This window comes from Bos taurus, chromosome 5 (genome assembly GCF_002263795.3).
Source record: "Bos taurus isolate L1 Dominette 01449 registration number 42190680 breed Hereford chromosome 5, ARS-UCD2.0, whole genome shotgun sequence".
Classification (NCBI taxonomy): Eukaryota; Metazoa; Chordata; class Mammalia; order Artiodactyla; family Bovidae; genus Bos; species Bos taurus.
Window position 1 is genome coordinate 105386951 of NC_037332.1, and position 20305 is coordinate 105407255.

Sequence of the window (20305 nt, forward strand, 5' to 3'; positions counted from 1 at the left end):
ATCACAGGGTTCATTACCGAGCTCGCTGCAGCTCTCAACAACCAGATGCTTGGTGGAGGCGCGTCTGTCCCCCGGGATGGCTGTAAAAGCAGCATGCTTGCTTGGTGGTTGCTTCCTGATGCTTTTTCCAAGGTAGGGCTTGAACTGACGAAAGGGAGAGGAAATAATCTCCACCTTATGTCTTAAGAAAATAAATCCTTGCCCTAATAAAATCAGCAGTCCTGAAATAGGCAGGAAGGGAGATGGAAGGTCCTCCATTCCTAATTAAGTTTCCATCCTGACATGGGAGCTGAGTAGGATGGGGGATTGGAAAGGCATTAGGGCCCTAGCACTTGGAAGAAACAGTCTTACTTTGTTATAAGACGTTAGGATGAGCTGTCCCTCTGCTTTCTGTTCAAGTGATGTGCATATTCCCTTGCACAAGCGTCTGAATTAGTCTGGACCTTTCTCTTAGGCCAAATGCCACTTCATTCTCCTTTTGATAACTGAGTGCTTAGTCGCTCAGTCATGTCCAGCTCTTTGTGACCCCATGGACTGTAGCCCACCAGGCTCCTCTGTCCATGAGGTTTTTCAGGCAAGAATACTGGAATACGTTGCCATTTCCTTCTCCAGGATATCTTCCCGACCCAGGAATTGAACGTGTGTCTCCTGTGTTTCCTGCATTGCAGGCAGATTCCTTACCTGCTGAGCCATTGATGACTGAGGTTGCCTTATTTATTCCTCTAAATTATTTGGTCCAGTGTAACCCACCCATCTCCTGTATATCACTCCTGAGTCAGCCCCTATTAATCCTCCATGAGGGGAAGTAGTGTGGGTGTCGGGGAGCGGTCTGAGGATGGGAAAGGGGGCAAATCATTGAAGAAGCAGCAGCAAAGGAAGCCGAAGAAGCCTAGGGACTCTGACGCCATCAGAGCAGACAGGAAGAAGCATCTCCTGGCAGACAGCATCTCTGTCCTAAGGGTGCCAAGGCTAATGCAGTTTTCCTTTGAAGGATGTTTTACTGCTGCTAATGGACTGTTTCTTACTGAATCTTGTTTCCTGGTACATTTAAAGCAACCATGAAGGAGGAGAGCTCTCACAACCCACAGTTTACATTTCCTTCCTGGGGTGTTTGTTTTCTTCAGAGACACACTTTTCTGGGCACAAAAACCACATTCAGAAAAACAAATAGCATACATTAATGCATATATGTGGAATCTAGAAAAATGGTACAGGTGATCTTATTTGCAAAGCAAAAATAGAGACACAGACGTAGAGAACAAACATATGGACAGCCAGGAGGTAACAGTGTGGAGGAGTAGGATGACTTGGGAGATTGGGATTGACATATATACACTACTCATGCATGCGTGCATGCTAAGTCGCTTCAGTTGTGTCTGACTCTGTGCAACCCTGTGGATTGTAGCCCACCAGGCTCCTCTGTCCATGGGTTTCCCAGGCAAGAATACTGGAGTGGGTTGCCATTTCCTTCTCCAGGGGAGCTTCCTGACCCAAGAATTGAACCTGTGTCTTCTGCACTGGCAGGTGGACTCTTTACCACTGAGCCACCAGGGAAGCCCCAATGTATGTATGTGAAAGTGAAGTCGCTCAGTCGTGTCTGACTCTTTTGCGACCCCATGGACTGTAGCCCACCAGACTCCTCCGTCCATGGGATTCTCCAGGCAAGAATACTGGAGTGGGTTGCCATTTCATTCTCCAGGGGATCTTCCTGACCCAGGGATCAAACCCAGGTCTCCCACATTGCAGGCAGACGCTCTAACCTCTGAGCCACCAGGGAAGCCCACGTGTATGTATACGCAGAGCTAATTCGCTATACAGTAGTGTATACTATAGCACAAACTAACTACATTGTAAAACAACTAGACTCCAATAAAAATTCATGGGGGAAAACCCCACATTCAACCCTTACCTGCCCAAGGCACTGCTAGAGGCACTGATCTATCAACAATTTAACTCTAGAACATTTTGCCCATAGAGTCAGATGGGGGAAAGACTCACCCAGTGTGCGGTGAACCGTTTCCTTCTCATCCTAGGTTCACGACTGGACTACATTTCCCAGCTTCCCTTGCAATTATGTGGATACACCCATGTGACTGGGTTCAGCCCAGTGGAATGTGGATAAAAAGGATGTGGGTCACTTCCCAGGCTGGCCCATGGAACCACACAAACCTGAACACTCTCTCGCCTTCCCGTATCTATTGACCAGATAAGGAGGATGCCGAGGACTGCAGGGTGGAGGGGTTGAGGGAGCCATAATGTAGAGGCTGGCTGAGTCCCTGAGTCACAAGGTGGAGGAGAGCTAAGCAGAACACCTGTGTGGCTGTTGTACGAGTAATTCATAAACTTTTATCGAGTTAAACTACTAGGTAAACATTGGTTACCACAGTTAGCCTACCCTGGCTAATACAGGGCTTCCCTGGTGGCTCAGACAGTAAAGAGTCTGCCTGCAATGCAGGAGGTGTGGGTTCGATCCCTGGGTCGGGAAGATCCCCTGGAGAAGGAAATGGCTACCCACTCCAGTATTCTTGCCTGGAGAATTCCATTAACAGAGGGGCCTGACGGGCTAATACATCCCCCATTCTAAAGATTATGCAATTGAATTATAGCTGACTTTCTGTGACTTGCTCACTGTCGGATGCTGTTCAGTGGCAGAGCTGGGATTCACAGGCAGATTTTCTGACTAACACTGGTGCTTTCACCCCATCCCACAGCTGCTCCATCATCGCTTCTGCTCCTGCTCTCAGAGAAACAACAAATCTGCTGAGACAAGCGATCGTCTCCTACAGCTGCATTTACAGCTCATTGATGCTGTCCTAATTAGGACCTTAATGAAGATGGCCCCTTGGGGTGGGGGGAGGTGGGGAAGACACTGGAAGCAGGGAGGTAATCAGAGCCTCGTCCTGGACATAATATGGGAAGAGATTCTGCAGAGTCACCTTTGAGGACCTTGTGGCAGCCTTAGCAACAGCAGGCACCAGGGTTAACCCAGAGGGTGGGTTGTGCTCAATCCCTCATTCATGTCCAACTCTTTGTGGCCCCATGGACCATAGCTTGCCAGGCTCCTCTGTCCATGTGATTTTCCATGCAAGGGTACTGGAGTGGGTTGCCATTTCCTTCTCCAGGTAATCTTCCCAATTTAGGGATCGAACCCACATCTCTTCTGTCTCCTGCATTGGCAGGCAAGCTCTTTACCACTAGCACCGCCCGGAATGCCCCAGAATGTGGGTTAAGAGGGTCCTAAAGGGCTGCACTGTGCTCATTTTAGAAACAGGTAGAGTGTGTGTGGGCCCCAGGAGGAACCCAAGGAAGCCCCAAGCACACACAGAAGAATCCCTGGAATGTAGTGATACCTAGCCAGGACATCAGCACCACTGCTACTCTGCTCAGAAACCCTTCAGTGGCTTACTCATGGCTACAGCATGAAGTCCAGCACCTTAACTGCACCCAAGGTCCCCCGAGATCTGCCCGTTCTTACCTGTCCATCTCAGGCCCCCTCCTCAAGGACAACACAGGCAGAGCATGGAGAAGTACCTTATGCTCCAGCAATGTAGACGGTCTTAACTATCATCCCACCCAGGTCTTTGCAAACTCTGTTTGTTTTGCATGGACCCCCAGCCCCGTCCCACCCCCTTAAATCTCAGGCCAGCTGCCTTCTCTTTCTCCAGTCTGGGGGGATGCTCCTGTTTTGTGCTTCACAGCAGCCTTTGCACACCCACATGTCAGATTACAGTAGATGGCTGAATAAGCAGAATCTTGACATAAATCCACTTGGCACGGTAGTAGGTAGAATAACGGCCCCTCCAGTGGTCTCCACATCCTGATGCCTGTAACCAGTCACTAAGATATGTTACTCAGCACAGTACAATTAAGGTGATCAATGGACCTTAAGACAAATAATCCTGGCGACTTCCCTGGTGTTCCAGTGGTTAAAAATCCACCTTCCAATGCAGGGGACACAAGTTTGATTCCTGGCCAGGGCACTAAGATCCCACATACTTCATGGCCAGAAAAACAAAACCTTAATCAGAAGCAGCATTGTAACAAATTCAATACAGACTTTAAAAATGGTACACATCAAAATAAAAAATCTTCAATAAATAAATAAATAAATCCCAGAAAGGAAAATCAGATAAGCAGAGACTTTCCAAACCAAGGGACCAAAGAAAAGAAAGAGATTGGTAGCAATGTTTCTTCAATAAATACATATCATTTATAGAGTCTGGAGGAAAGGTGTGTTTTAACAAAAGTGATTTGAAGTTATGTTTTTTGTTTATTTCAAAGGCTATAGTTTTCAATCCTGGTACACCCTGGAAACTCATTTATGGTCCTCATCTGACCATTCACCAGTTGTGTGATCATGAACTGGTATATTAATCTCTGAGAGACTTACTTTCTGCCTTTGTAGAGTGTGGGCATAATGCTTACGTGGTCAGGTTGTTTGGAGGATGACGAACAGCATTTGCACAGCCCCCAGAGCCCAGCACCTAGTAGGTGATCAATAAATGTCATCTCGGTTGAGGAGCATATTCCAAGGTGGGGGGCTCCTTTTGCTCTCGGCTGGGAGGTGCAAAGAAAGGCAATGCCAAAGAATGCTCAAACTACCTCACAATTGCACTCATCTCACACGCTATAATGCTCAAAATTCTCCAAGCCAAGCTTCAGCAATACGTGAACTGTGAACTTCCAGATGTTCAAGCTAGTTTTAGAAAAGGCAGAGGAACCAGAGATCAAATTGCCAACATCTGCTGGATCATCGAAAAAGCAAGAGAGTTCCACAAAAATATCTATTTCTGCTTTATTAACTATGCCAAAGCCTTTGACTGTGTGGATCACAATAAACTGTGGAAAATTCTGAAAGAAATGGGAATACCAGACCACCTGACATGCCTCTTGAGAAATCTGTGTGCAGGTCAGAAAGCAACAGTTAGAACTGGACATGGAACAATAGACTGGTTCCAAATAGGAAAAGGAGTACATCAAGGCTATATATTGTCATCCTGCTTATTTAACTTCTATGCAGAGTACATCATGAGAAATGCTGGGCTGGAAGAAGCACAAGCTGGAATCAAGATTGCCGGGAGAAATATCAATAACCTCAGATATGCAGATAATACCACCCTTATGGCAGAAAGTAAAGAGGAATGAAAAAGCCTCTTGATGAAAGCGAAAGAGGAGAGTGAAAAAGTTGGCTTAAAGCTCAACATTCAGAAAATGAAGATCATGGCATCCAGTCCCATCACTTCATGGGAAATAGATGGGGAAACAGTGGAAACAATGTCAGACTTTATTTTTGGGGGCTCCAAAATCACTGCAGATGGTGATTGCAGCCATGAAATTAAAAGATGCTTACTCCTTGGAAGGAAAGTTATGACCAACCTAGACAGCATATTCAAAAGCAGAGACATTTGTCAACAAAAGTCCATCTAGTCAAGGCTATGGTTTTTCCAGTAGTCACGTATGGATGTGAGAGTTGGACTGTGAAGAAAGCTGAGCGCCGAAGAATTGATACTTTTGAACTGTGGTGTTGGAGAAGACTCTTGAGAGTCCCTTGGACTGCAAGGAGATCCAACCAGTCCATTCTAAAGGAGATCAGCCCTGGGTGTTCTTTGGAAGGAATGATGCTAAAGCTGAAACTCCAGTACTTTGGCCACCTCATGCGAAGAGTTGACTCATTGGAAAGGACCCTGATGCTGGGAGGGATTGGGGGCAGGAGGAAAAGGGGATGACAGAGGATGAGATGGCTGGATGGCATCACTGACTCGATGGACGTGAGTTTGAGTGAACTCCGGGAGTTGGTGATGGACAGGGAGGCCTGGCGTGCTGCGATTCATGGGGTCGCAGAGTCGGACACAACTGAGCGACTGAACTGAACTGAACTGGGAGGTGCTGACTCCATCATTACAGACCAGACTTAGTCCTGTGGGTCTATAGTCACTCGAGAACAGTCCTAGGAGAACACACACCTAGGAGAACAGAACTTTCTTTCTAACGCACCTGCCTCTGCCTTCTTCCTCTTGGAGCAGCAGCTCCGGTGCTGGCCTGGTTGACGGAGGAAGTGCTCTGTCCCACCTACAACTTGTATCTGAAAGATTCGCCCACACCATCATTCCACAGAGTCATCTTCTAAAGCCTGTACTAGAAATGTCTGTCTTTCAGCAGGTGTCTCCTCTATATTCAGAAATAATGAACTAGTGAAAAAGGCTGGATTTCTTTAAAGTATTAAATTTAAAAATTCAAGCTACACCTGTGTATAAAGTATGATCCTAATTTTAGAAAATGTATATCTTCAGACACATAGATTCAAAGAAAAAAGACAAGAAGGAAATAAGGAGAAATGTATAATTATTACCTGAAAGTGGTTGAATGATGTAGGCTTGTTTGTTTGTTTTTCCTTTATGTGTTTTGGAAATACTTACAATGAAAAATAAGACCTGAGTATTATTTATCCCTCGGAGAAGGCAATGGCAACCCACTCCAGTGTTATTGCCTGGAGAATCCCAGGGACGGGGGAGCCTGGTGGGCTGCCGTCTATGGGGTCACACAGAGTCAGACACGACTGAAGCGACTTAGCAGCATCAGCAGCATTATTTATCCTTTTGCTTCTCTATGCATCCCTGAAGGAGAAGGCAGGGTGGAGGATGTTTCTTTTCTTTTTCTCTTTTATATACATTCTTTTTCATCAATCTTCTTTTCCACTATGGCTTACCCCAGGAGGTTGGAAGGTTGGAATACAGTTCCCTGTGCTATACGGTAGGACCCTGTCCGGCCGTCCTGAATGCGACACTTTGCATCTGCTAATTACAAACCCCCAGTCCAGCCCTCTTCCTGCTCCCCTCCCGCTTGACAGCCAGGAGTCTGTTCTCTCTGTCTGCGAATCTGTTTCTGTTTCATAGATAGGTTTGTTTGTGTCATATTTTAGATTCCACCTATAAGTGTTATCATATGGTATTTGTCTCTCCCTTTCTGACTTACTGCAGTGGGTTACCATTTCCTCCTCCTGGGGATCTTCCCTACCCAGGGATCGAACCTGCATCTCCTGCATTGGCAGGCGGGTTCTTTGCCACTGAGCCACTGGGGAAGCCTTGTAAAAGGACTTTTAATACACTGTTTTCTTTTATTCCAGCTGTGGCTTCAGAGCTGATTTGCATTCCTAGTCTAGAAGTCATTTTTGATCACAAATATCAGGAGTGATGACAGAGTTGAAAGTCTTACTTATCAGAATAAGAGTCCCAGAGAACCCCTGATTGACTCCAAAGCTTCCCCCTTTTAAACTTCGGATGTTTGTCTCTCTTCTTGCCGCTATGTCAGGGGAAAGCACTGCCAAATGGAGTTTTTCCATATTTGACTCAAAGCGGGTGGAGGGTTGAAGTTGATCCTTGTTATAACGTTGGTGCCAACAGTTGGCCAGGAATAAGCATTCACAGCCAGATTTTTGAATTCCTGTAACCAGGAGCCCATAATAAAAAGACTCCTACAAACCCCCACCTCTCTTTCTCTCTCTCTCTCTCTCTCTCTGAGGCCTCTGGCCAAGAAAAGCAGGAACCTCTGGAGCCAAAAGGATCCAAGGATGGAGTGGAGAGAGATGAGAGTCCTGGCAAAGAACTCGACGGGGTGCACTTATTCCAAGCATGTCTGAGACAAAGTCTCTCCATTGCTGGACCGGCCAGGCCACTCCCACCTCAGGCCTGGGCAAGCTGGACTTCAGAACGGTTGCTGTTTCGACCACATCGCACTCAGTTGGTGACCAGCCAGCTGGTCTATTTGCCCAAAGAGGCCCAACCCAACCACAGCCACCACCCCACAGAGAACTTGGCTGATTCTTTAAGAACCTCCCTTCCTTGCCTTCTGGACAGAACAGATTCTGGACTGTTTTTATTTTTTCAACACCCCTGCCCTCCCTCCAGACATAAGCGGGATGTTTAGAAAAGCTCAAGATGGCCAGGGGTCTGCGGTGTTGGCCACTGGTCCCCACTTGGAAAGTAGTTCTGATCAATATCAGTGGATCTACTTCTGCTAAGGCTTTGGATAGAGCCCAGGACTCCTGAACCTCTCTCTCTCTTTCTCTCTCTCTCTCTGTCTCTCTCTCTCTCTCTCCCTGAGAGAACTTGGCTACAGGGAGTTCTACAGGGTGAGGTAGAAGATATGCCTTCCCTTTTTAAGGATTTTTCTTATTAGACTTTTAAGAAATCTTTCCCAATCCCAAAAAGTTCAAGGGAGAAAGTAAGTCTCATTTTGCTGTTGTTTGTTCACTAAGTCCTGTCCAGCTCATTGCAGCTTCATGGACTGCAGCACACCAGGTCCTCTGTCCTCCATTATCTCCCAGAGTTTGCTCAGATTCGTGTCCATTGAGTTGATGATGCCGTCCAACCATCCCATCCTCTGTGGCCACTTTCTCAATCTTTCCCAGCATCAGGGTCTTTTCTAATGAGTCAGTTCCTCACATCAGGTGGCCAAAGTATTGGCGCTTCAACTTCAGCATCAGTCCTTCCAATGAATATTCTGGCTTGATTTCCTTTAGGACTTTGCTCTCTTTGCAGTTCAGGGGACTTTGAAAAGTCTTCTCTAGCACCATAATTTGAAAGCATCAGTTTTTTGGTGCTCAGCCTTCTTTATGGACCAACTCTCACATCCATACGTGACTACTGGAAAAACCATAGTTTTGACTATAGGGACTTTTGTCAGCAAAGTGATATCTCTGCTTTTTACCATGCTGTCTAGGTATGTCATAGCTTTCCTTCCAAGGAACACGCATCTTTTACTTTCATGGCTGCAGTCACCATCTGCTGGGAGTCTGAAGCCCAAGAAAATAAAATCTGTCACTGCTTCCATTTTTTCCCCATCTATTTGCCATAAAGTCATGAGTCTCATAGCTGGGGGTCTTACCCCTTGCAGACCTCTTCTCAGTCTCCTAAGGGCTGGGGTAGGATCTGAAAAAAAAAAAAAAAAGAACTCCTCTACGGAAAACAACCTGTCTGATTAAAGGTCTGTTGGGCAAAGTGTCCCCTCTTGCTCCCTCCAGACTGAACAGAAAGATGCACAAGGGCAAATTCACCACTGATGAATTGAGCCAGTGCCTGCTCCTCTAGAACTGAGTTCATCCCAGAAGCAAAGGTCCTAAGATTTGAGGATGGAGATTGGGAAACCTCAGGCACAGTGAGAAAGCCAGAGCTGCCCTGCAGGAAATGGACCAGAAGCAGCGGCAGCCACACAGAGGCCCCCTTCTTCCGGCGCTTTCACACGTGCCTGCTTGGCCAATCCCCAGGCTTAGCTATCAGTGTTTTACTACCTGCCACTGCCAGAGCTCCCTGGGGGCTGTTCAGCACCGTGGGGGCTCCTGCAGCAGCTACTAGAGGCAAGACTAGTCCCTGCCCACCCTGCACCTTCCATCACCCCACAGGATCTGCTGCCCTAGGACGTGCAGGTACCGTTGATGCCCACACAGCCACATCCATCCCGCAGGTCCTCCATCACCCAAACTGGCTTTGCAGTGGCCATGCCTTTTGCCCCCAAGTCAATTCTTTTCTGCCCCCTCAGTCCATCCTCCTGTTCCCTAAGCCATGCTGGACAATTCCCAGTGAAGCTGTTCCAGTCCAGCAGAGCAAGGCAGGCTCGGCAGTTAGCCAGTTGCCAGAGCAGCAGCCCTCCCAGGACCAGCAACTGGTTACAGTTGTGGAAGATAAGCCATCATCAGGATGGCAGGACCCATGCTTAGAGTGGGCTTCCTTGGTGGCTAAGATGGTAAAGAATCTGCCTGCAATGCAGGAAACTTGGGATCGATCTCTGGGTCAGGAAGATCCCCTGGAGAAGGGGATGGCTACCCACTCCAGTATTCTTGACTGGAGAATGCCATGGACAGAGGAGTCTGGCAGACTACAGTCCATGGGATCTCAAAGAGTTGGACATGACTAAGTGACTAACACTTATGGCTTAGAGTGCGGAGCATCCATCCTGAGGCATCTTCACAGAATCCATAACATGTCCCCTGCACCTTCTACCAGTCAGTGACAAAAAACTCCAGCAGCCATTGAAGGCATCCCTCCATAAGGCTGGGGCTGGGACTTTTGGAAGAAAGGGGTTCCCCAAATTATGATACTAGAGCTTTATGTAGAGTCCCCTTTTTTGCCACTGTCGTTGTAACCCATATTTCTAAATTTTTCCCCTTTCCCGCATGGATCAGAGGAAACTGGGGAAGTATAAATACATTTGACTTTATTCAGCCTTCAGCAAAACTCTCCTGCCCTGGAGAGAAGCCCTGGAAGATTAAAAAGTCACAGGGAACCAATTGCTTAAGATGGTTACAATTGTGAGAACCACTGTGCACCCGTGGGAAGCCACCAGACACCATATCCAGGCTGCTCCCCATGGGGCCATGGCTCCCCTGGCCGCCCACAGCACAGGGATACATGGACACGAGAAGAAAAGGCTTCTGGGAAAGTAGCTTTGTCAAAGGCATTTTGGAAAGTTTGGCAAACGTGTGACAACATGGCTAGACCTAGAGGACATGATGCTAACTGAGATAAGCCAGACTCAAAAAGACAAATACTGTATCATCTCATTTATATGTAGAATCTGCTGCTGCTGTTAGGTCATCAGCCATGTCCAATTCTCTGCGACCCCATGGACGGCAGCACGCCAGGCTTCCCTGTCCATCACCAACTTCTGAAGCTTGTTTAGACTCATGTCCATCAAGTCGGTGATGCCATCCAACCACTTCATCCTCTGTCATAGAAGGTTAGTTAGTTTCAGATGTCATAGGTTAGTTTTCTAAAACTAACTAAATTTATAGAGGTAGAGAGTAGAATGGTGGGTGCCATGGGTCAAGGAAGGAGGACACAGGGAGAGGATGGTCAATGGGTGTAAAGATGCAAGATGAGTGAGCTCTGGGGATCTCCTCTACAGTTTAGTGTCTATGGCTAATCATTCTGCATTTTTAAAAACTCTGGGGGGCATGTGGGATCTTAGTTCCTCCACGAGGGATTAAACCCATTCCTAACTGCTGGACCACCAGTGAAGTACCAATAATTCTATATTTTACACTTAAAATTTTCCTGAGAGGATAACACTTACAGTGTGTGTGCTAATAATGATAATAATGGCCAAAGGAAACTTTAGGAGGTGATGGATATCTGTGCTCTTGATAGTAAGGAGGGGTTCCCGGGTGACAATTGTCCCCAGACTCGTTAAACTGTGTGCATTAAATGTGTACATATCAGTCACTCCTCAGTGAAGTGGTTTTTAAAAAAATGTGGCCAAAAAAATTTGGTGAAAAAGAAAAAGGACAATTTAGTAAGAGGAAATCCTGAGAAACGTGATTTGATTGACTATTTAATGGAAACCCTGGACAATAAATTAGGGGCAACCACCTGGGAGGCTCCAGCGCTGTTAAGGTATTATTCCCAATAGTTTATCAACAGGTGTTATCTTTAGGGTTCAGGAACAAAAATTAGAATTTGCGGAATTTTCAGTAACACCCCAAATCTTAAGTTATTGTTTGTTAGTGCCTCAGTCATGTTAGTTGCTCTTTGCAATCCCATGGGCTGCAGCCCACCGTGTTCCTCTGTCCATGGAATTCTCCAGACAAGAATACTGGAGTGGGTTGCCATGCCTTTCTCTGGGGGATCTTCCTGACCCAGGCATGGAACCTGAGTCTCCTGTACTGCAGGCAGATTCTTTACCATCTGAGCCACCAGGGAAGCCCAAGTTATTCTTTAATTATTTCTAAAATTAATTATATTATTTACTCATGGATATCTAAAAAATTGTATACAAAGAAATATTAATTTTAGTTGCATTTATGAAAACTATAGTCTATAGCAAATATTCAAACACTAGAAAACACCAGCAGGATGCCCTGGTAAGTTGGAACTTCTCCTTCCAATGCATGGGGTACAGGTTTGATCCCTGATTGGAGAGCTAAGAGCCCACATGCCTCTGGCCAAAACACATAAAACAGAAGCAGTATTGTAACAAATTCAATGAAGACTTTAAAAATGGTCCAATATAAAAAAAATCTTTAAAATAAACACCAGGAAACATCACGGTGTATTATAATGTAACATTCAGATTTCCCAGTGAGACATTAATAGTTAACAGCACTAGTCAGAATCATACATTGAAATTGCTCTTTTTAAAACTTCCATTTAAATTTTGCTTCCAAAATTTATTATTTCTTGGAACACCATTCATAAGATTTGTGGAAAGCATACAATATACAAAATGTATTAATAAATTAATAAAATTTATTAGTTATTATTTTATAATAACTACTTTTAATAACTATTTTATAATAACTACTACAACAATCACTCACCATTAGAGACAGGCAGGTCACAGACACACACTTACAACATGGCTATAGCTATATCTTAGAAGATCGACTGGTTAATCATCACTGCTCTTCTTCTGGGTGTTCCTGTCTGGTTTCCAAAACTATCACCCTTGACCTTGGACTCTGTGTGTCAGCGTCTCCTGAACTCATGTTCCACTGCACTTCAGTGGATTCCTTCAGATCAGTAACATCTCTGTGTTACTTGCAAAGCTTTCATTCTTGAAGGAGAATAATAGAGTTTTTTCTTGTTTTCCTGACTTCTCCACTGGTTTTCCTCGAAATTTGAAATTTGGAAAAACACAGAAATTTCCCAAGCAATTCTTTCAAGTAAAGAATTCTCACATGCAGCTCAAAATAAGCTGCAGGTCTGGTGGGGATGGGCCATCAGCAGGGCCCTGGAAGGGAAGTAGGTAGCTTGATGGGGTGGGGGAGGAACTGGGACTTGGGGCTGCAGTCCAACCTCAGGACAAATCACCTGTGAAAACAGGAGCCCATAAGCCTGTCTTCTTCAATTTAGCCTTGGCTAGAAAACATATTGGCTTTCCTGGTGGCTCTGTGGTAAAGAATCTGCCTGCCAATGCAGGAGACCCAGGTTCAATCCCTGGGTCAGGAAGATCCTCTGAGAAGGAAATGGCAACCGACTCCAGTATTCTTGCCTGGAGAATCCCATGGACAGAGGAGCCTGATGGGCTATAGTTCATGGGGCCACATAGAGTCGGACACAACTTATCGACTAAACAATAGAAAACACATTGGAAACAGCAGCCCCCAGCCTCATTTAGTAGCCAGTGAAGAAACTTTAAAGAATGAAGAAAACTGACAAGGTGCTTGGAAAAGACATGTCCTGACTTAACTGTGATGACTTGTCAAAGAAAGAAGGAAAATATTACGGAAATACTGACACAACGGTTTATATCAATTAAAATGAAAACTACACCTATTTCTTCCTTGTCATAAAGCTGAGTTTCTGCCTAAGGCTCTTTGTTTGGAAGGCCAAACAACTTTCTGGTAATATTGAGAGATTTGATTTTTATAGTTTCAAGGACAGTAGACTTGAAATCCTGACACAGGTTTGCTCTTTGAAACTACACTTGTCAAAATGTTTGTGGGGGCTGGCGGGGACTGTGTTTGTTAAATTATAACAACTTAAAGTCAGGAGAAGTTGATTTATTCACAAGTTCTAGTGATAATTTTTCACCAGAACGTTACTCAGTTCAGTTCAGTTCAGTTGCTCAGTTGTATCTGACTCTTTGTGACCCCAGGGAGCCCGCCAGACTTCCGGAGCTTACTCAAACTCATGTCCATTGAGTCAGTGATGCCATCCAACCATCTCATCCTCTGTCGTCCCCTTCTCCTCCCGCCTTCAGTCTTTGCCAGGACGTTACCGGCCTAACTCTATTCCACTTAATCTTTATAAAAGGACTTTATGGGGCTTCCCTTGTGGTCTAATGGTTAAGAATTTGCCTTGCAATGCAGGGAACACCGGTTCAATCCCTGGGTCGGGAAGATCCCACATGTCACAGGGCAACGAAGCCTGTACACCACAGCTACTGAGCCTGCCCTCTGGAGACCACGAACCGCAACAAGAGAAGCTACTGCGACGAGAGGCGTACGCACAGCAGTTAGAGAGCAAAGCCCACAGGCAGCAGGAGGACCCAGCACACCAAAGATAATTAGGAAATTAGCTAAAAGCACATTTCCTATTGTAAAAAATGGATTGCAAGGAAAATAAAGGGACTGTGGAGGAGATTAACTTTAGAACTGCTAGAATCTCAGTTTGTTATGATCCAGCCCTCGGCCCTTTATCTCAGGTTTTGCACAGATGAGGAAGGTGCTTGTCCTAAAGACCACTGGATGCTCAAGGCTGCTGTGGATGACACCTGGGACCTGGAGAAAAGGGACCATCAGGCCCGGACACCTGACCACAGTCTCAGGCCCGTCTCTCTTTGGAAAAGTGTCAGAATCCAAGAGCAGCAAGAGGTGCAAACAAGAGAGACCTGTCCTGTCTCTTTAATCTCCTTTACTCTGGGGCAGTTCCTCAGTCAGTCATTGTTTTTTATGACTGACGCACAAAATATAAAGATCATTTATTTTGAAGAATGTCCCTCGGCTTGGGTTTAAGTGATATTCCCTCAAGATTATAGAATCAGACTCTGTGTTTTGGGAAGAAGACCAAGGCCCAGATACTGCAAAAGACTGAGGGCAGGAGAAGAAGGGGGCAACAGAGAACGAAATGTTTGGATGGCACCATTAACTCAATGGACATGAGTTTGAGCAAACTCCGGGAGTTAGTGAAGGACAGGGGAGCTTGACCTAAAAGGCACATAACTTCAGAGGCTGAATTCCATGGACTGTATAGTCCATGGGGTTGCAAAGAGTTGGACACGACTGAGCGACTTTCACTTTCACTTTTTCCCCTTTTGCAGTGGAAATCACTATCCATTCAAAAACCGGTCCTCACACTTTTTTATAGCTGCACCCCAGTGGGTAGACCACTCTCCGATGTTTGAGTATATGGGGTTTTTTTCCCAACATTTTGTGATTTCAATTAACACTGCAAGAAATTATTTTGTATGTAAATATTTTCTTGTTTTTGGAGCTATGAATTTCTAGAGGTGGAATTAGTGGCACAAATAGAAAATACATATATAATATTTTTAGATAATGCCAAAGCTTCTTCACTCAGTTGTGTCCGACTCTTTGCAACCCCATGGACTGTAGCCTATCAGGCTCCTCTGTCCATGGGATTTTCCAGGCAAGAGTGCTGGAGTGGATTTCCATTTCCTTCTCCAGGGGATCTTCCCGACCCAGGAATCGAACCCGGGTCTCCTGCATTGCAGGCAGACGCTTTACCGTCTGAGCCACCAGGGAAGCCCCCCGAAAAGCGTTGTACCAGTTTTCATCCCTACCATCAAAGCATGAGATTGCCTGCTTTTCCAGTCCCGCTAACCAGAATGTGCCATTATACTTTAAAATTTTCACCATTAAGTGAAAAATGATTTCAGTACAGTTTTAAGTTGCATTGCCCTATGCGTGAGGTTAAACAGTTTTTCTTTTAAGAATATTGTGAATTTTGCCCATTTTTCTATTGGGCACATGCTTTAAAAAAAAAAAAAAAGAAAAAGATTGGCTATGAATTGCATTTTCCTTTCAAAGTGCTAGGCAGAAGCTGGAAGTTATACATTTGCTTAACATGTATCCTCTTCATATTTCTCATCGTAAATTCTCTAATTGCGGTAACATTTTAGTCCTTGATATGGGTATGGTCACTGAAAACATTTTATCAAGCTGTACATGTATGACTTGTACATTTCTAAAAAGTTACTTGAAAAACCCTGAGCTGACTTAATTCTGTGCTAAATTATCAGTGTCTTGTCTGCCTGATGCTTATAGGAAGCCTGATGATTCCCAGAATCACATCCAAGTAACCCTGATGTGAAAAGATGAAAGGATGTCCTCAAAAGGCAAACCCAGCAACACAGCACACACACGTTCTGCTTCCTCTCCCACCCTGACGCCCACTCCTACCAGCTTCTAAGTCCTCATGGAAGCTGACACCCCTAGACGGATCCGCCTAACTCACCACATATAGGAAAGGATTTATCCAACGGGCAGCAGGAAGGACCCCCTGGTTTTAGTTATTTACCTACAATCCCTTCTTTGTGTCCCAATAAGTGACGCTCCTCTGTTTCAAGCCTCATTTTCTCCATAATTTTCAGGGATAGTAGCAGGAAGCAGGTAATCAAGCCTATTAAATGTGATAAGCTCCTTAGAGAAAGACCCTTAAGGGCTTCGATATTTTTCCACTATTTTCACGCACTGAGCAGAGCGGGACTGGCTAGTTATATGTGTCCCCTCATACCCTCAGCCCCTGTGGCAGAGACGGGGTAATCCAAAGAAATCTGCTATGGGGTGTGGGGCTGGATGGATGGAGGGCTTTTTTAAAAAAAATTACTGGTCGATTTGCACCTTTCAGGATAGGCCTAGCTGAAATTACAGTAAACACACACACACACGCACTTTCTCTCCCCCTTCTCTGTTTTGAGCAGCATTGGGAGCTGTGGCAAGAACCCAGGCTCTCTGAGCATCACTGGACCTCAGTCTGACCCCCAGTTTCGGACAGCGTACTGGATTGTCCACACTTGTGTGGTGCAGGCCTGGAGAACAAGCGTGTAGCCACCCCAGATGTCTTTCTTCATCTCCAGACATCGCTTGGTGATTCTGTTGATAACGGCTCTTCCCTGGATGGAAGGAGAAAGAGTGAAATTATGAACACACCCTGGAAGAACATCCCTTCGCCTACTCCCAGTCTGCCTGCCATGCTCCGATACAAGTCCAAGGGCTCCCTCAGTCCTCGGCAAGTCATCCAGAGGAGACAGGAAGCCGAGCGCAGAGTTAGATCACCCAGAAACTTCTCTCCTCCCCTCAGAGTGAGCTAACCCCAGACCCGGGAGTGAAGAGTGCTGGGCTGGTTCCTCTGTTCTCCTCCACCCCTCCTGAGCTGGAAGCATCAGGTCAGCACAGCTGGCAAGGCAGCCTGCAGCCTGGAGAACCACGGTCCTCTATTAGGTCTCCTTTCTACATCTTCACCACTGAGCTCATGAAACTCATCCGGGCCCTCCCTCCCACCAGCAAGGCTCTCTGGTGGGACAGGAGCAAAAGCCCCATTCAAGAATCTCAGCCTGTTTTCTCCACCTGCTTTCTCTGAGGGGCCGTTTCTGCCCCCTTGTTGTGGGGGCTTCACCAGGGTTTACTGCTGGAAACACTGAGGGCTTTAAAGTCAAAGAGTCTGGGTTGAATGCTTGCTCCGTTAATGGAGAGAGAGATGTGGGCAGATGACCATTCCAGGGCTGATACTGACTGAGCTCTGCCTGACAGAGCAACGGTTCTTAGACATGCAACAGATCTTAGCTCATCTCTGCCTTTCCCCATCCTCACGGGGCCGAGGGAGGGACAGCGTCCTACTCTGTGCCCCCTTGTGCCACCTTCATCATCCCCAACCTCTTTGCTCCTTACCTGCTCACCTTGACACTGAGGGTCATGCCATCTGTCCTGGTCCTGTCCCCCTCTCCTAGCTTTTCTACTCCCCACCCCACTCTCCACTGCTTTGCAGGAATCTGCCTCAGTGCCTGGGTCAAACAGTTCCCTATCGCCTCAGAGTTCACAGCATCCAGGCAGATGTCTGGTGAGAAGTTCACTGCTCCCCATCCATGACCTACCCCTCCCCACGTATTTCCTTGACACCAAGCAGAGCTGCTGCTGTTTAGTCGCTCAGTCATGTCTGACTCTTTGCAACCCTATGGACTATAGCCCACTAGGCTCCTCTGTCCATAGGATTCTCCAGGCAAGAATCCTGGAATGGGTTGCTGCTCTCTACGATGCCAAGAGCTGACTCATTGGAAAAGACCCTTATGCTGGGAAAGATTGAGGGCAGGAGGAGAAGGGGACGGCAGAGGATAAGATGGTTGGATGGCATCACTGACTCAATGGACATGGGTTTGAGTGGACTCCAGGAGTTGGTGATGAATAGGGAGGCCTGGCGTGCTGCGATTCATGGGGTCGCAAAGAGTTGGACACGACTGAGCGACTGAACTGGACTGAACTGAACGTCCAAATCTCTGCTCCCTCTCTGACCCCCGCATTCGTGCCTCTCATCTCTTCCAACCACAGGCTGCCCCCAATGACCCTGCTCCCCCAGTCTCACCTGACTGCTCCCTCGCCACCTGGGTCTCTCTCGGCCACCTCCACACCTCCCTGGGTGTATCCATCCAGCATCAGTCATTCAGGGCTGCCCTCCCGTTCTTCAACTGCCTCCATCACTCCCATCGCTCCATTCTCTGGGCCCCATTCCTGGACCACAGAGTGCTCCTGGAGAGGGTCCATTAACCGAGTAGCCTGTCCCCAGAAGTGCCTGTAGCAGCCTGGCCTCAGAGCTTGGCTGACTCCTGCGGGCTCCTCGCCCAGGCCTCCTCAACACACTTTTACCCCTCAACCACCTTCACTAAACGCCTTTATTTGTTCCTTTGTCAAAAGACCTTGCTTCCAGCCAATCTAGCCCCACCCCAAGTGCCATGAGCAATCTCAGGGGTGGTCTCAGAGGACTGCCCTGTCTCTGTCTCTGCTGTCAGCCTCCCTGTGCTCGGAGCCCAGCCATCCCTAATGCTGAAGAAACACCCTTCCTGTCTAACATCCTTCTCTTATTTCTCCCTCTTGGCAGATTCCTTTCCTACTGACTTTAAATATATCCAAATGTTCTAATATTCGAGAAGGGAAAAAAAGCTCCTAACTCTACCATCTTTTTCAACCAACACTCAGTATTTTTCTCCCTTTAAGAATCAAACTTCCCAAGCAGTGAGGCAAAAACAATGGATATGATTCTGTGTTTGAATCCTGGATACGCTGTGTGACCTGGGGGATGTTGTTTGACTTCTTTGTGCTTTAGTTACTTCACAGATAAAGTTGAGCAAATGGTAATACATCTCTTATAAGATTTGGGTAAGAATTAAATTAGGTAGTGTTTATTCCAATGTTTGGTACTTAAATATATACTCAATAAATCTTGGTTATTACAATGTATAGGCTTCCTTGGAGGCTCAGTGTGTAAGAAACCATCTGCCAATGCAAGAGGTGTGGATTTGAACCCTGGATTTGGAAGATCCCTTAGAGGAGGAAATGGCAACACACTCCGGTATTCTTGCTTGGGAAATCCCAAGGACACAGAAGCCTGACGGGCTACATTCCATGGGGGTCTCAAAAGAGTCAAACATGACTTGGTGACCAAACAACAACAAAAATCACCCTGATACAGACCATTATCTCTAATGAACTCAGAACAAAAAAAAAAAGACTTCAACAAAATACTTGAAAAACTGTGCACGTTCAGTTCAGTTGAGTTGCTCAGTTGTGTCCGACTCTTTGTGACTCCATGGATTGCAACACACCAGGCTTCCCTGTCCATCACCAATTTCCAGAGCTTGCTCAAACTCGTGTCTATCACATCGGTGATGCCATCCATCCATCTCATCCTCCGTGCTCCCCTTCTCCTCCTGCCTTCAATCTTTCAAAGCATCAGGGTCTTTTCCAATGAATCAGCTCTTCACATCAGGTGGCCAAAGTATTGGAGCTTCAGCTTCATCATCGTTCAGAATTTCCTTTAGGATGGCCTGGTTGGATCTCCTCGCAGTCCAAGGGACTCTCAAGAGTCTTCTCCAACACCACATTTCAAAAGCATCAATTCTTCAGTGCTCAGCTTTCTTTATGGTCCAACTCTCACATCCATACATGACTACTGGAAAAACCGTAGCTTTGACTATATGGACCTTTGTTGGCAAAGTAATGTCTCTGCTTTAGGTATATATGTATGTTTTCCTGGAGACAGTCCATAGCATTCCTCAAGGGGTTATTAGCTTTAAGACTCATTGCTAGATAAGTCCTTGTCTCTTGTCTCATGTCTCATGTCTCCATGTCTGTGAACCTAACACAGCACCAAGATGCTCAAAGATACTCTCACGACAAAACATTGCCTACCCTCCTCCCTCAGGACATCCCATTCCTGTCAATGTGGCTTAAGAACATAGCCTCCCCACATAGTAGATTCACACATAGATCGTGGTCAGGCGCATCCCTCAAGCCACTGCAACGTGACTCCTGCAGCATTCCCTCTACCCTGTTCTTAGTCAACTGACGATGAGGTTAAATCAGAGCTTTTACTTCAGTTCCTGTTGATTTTCAGCCCAATGCTCCAGACTCTCTGATGATCACAAAAGCTAATATTGTTGAACCCTCTATATGAGCCACGAACCATAATTGATTTACACACATCATCTCATTAAGTCATCTCCACAGATTTGTAAAGTAGAAATTATCATCAAGATGAAGAAACTGAGTCTCAAAAAAGGATAGCAGAATAGCTAAAGAAGACCGAATTAGGATTAGAAGGCAAACTCTGAATTAAGTTACAACAGATTCCAATATTTT

General features: G+C 46.1%; 1 protein-coding gene across 1 annotated transcript in view; it reads right to left on the bottom strand.

The window, feature by feature from the left end:
• Positions 1–13972: 13972 nt before the first annotated feature.
• Positions 13973–20305, bottom strand: part of GALNT8 (polypeptide N-acetylgalactosaminyltransferase 8) — a 40689-nt gene continuing 34356 nt past the window's right edge. The window contains exon 11 of the mRNA XM_002687898.6: positions 13973–16569. Within this exon, the coding sequence (XP_002687944.1) occupies positions 16426–16569 (144 nt within the window). The 3' untranslated portion in view covers positions 13973–16425. The remainder of the gene's footprint in view (positions 16570–20305) is intronic.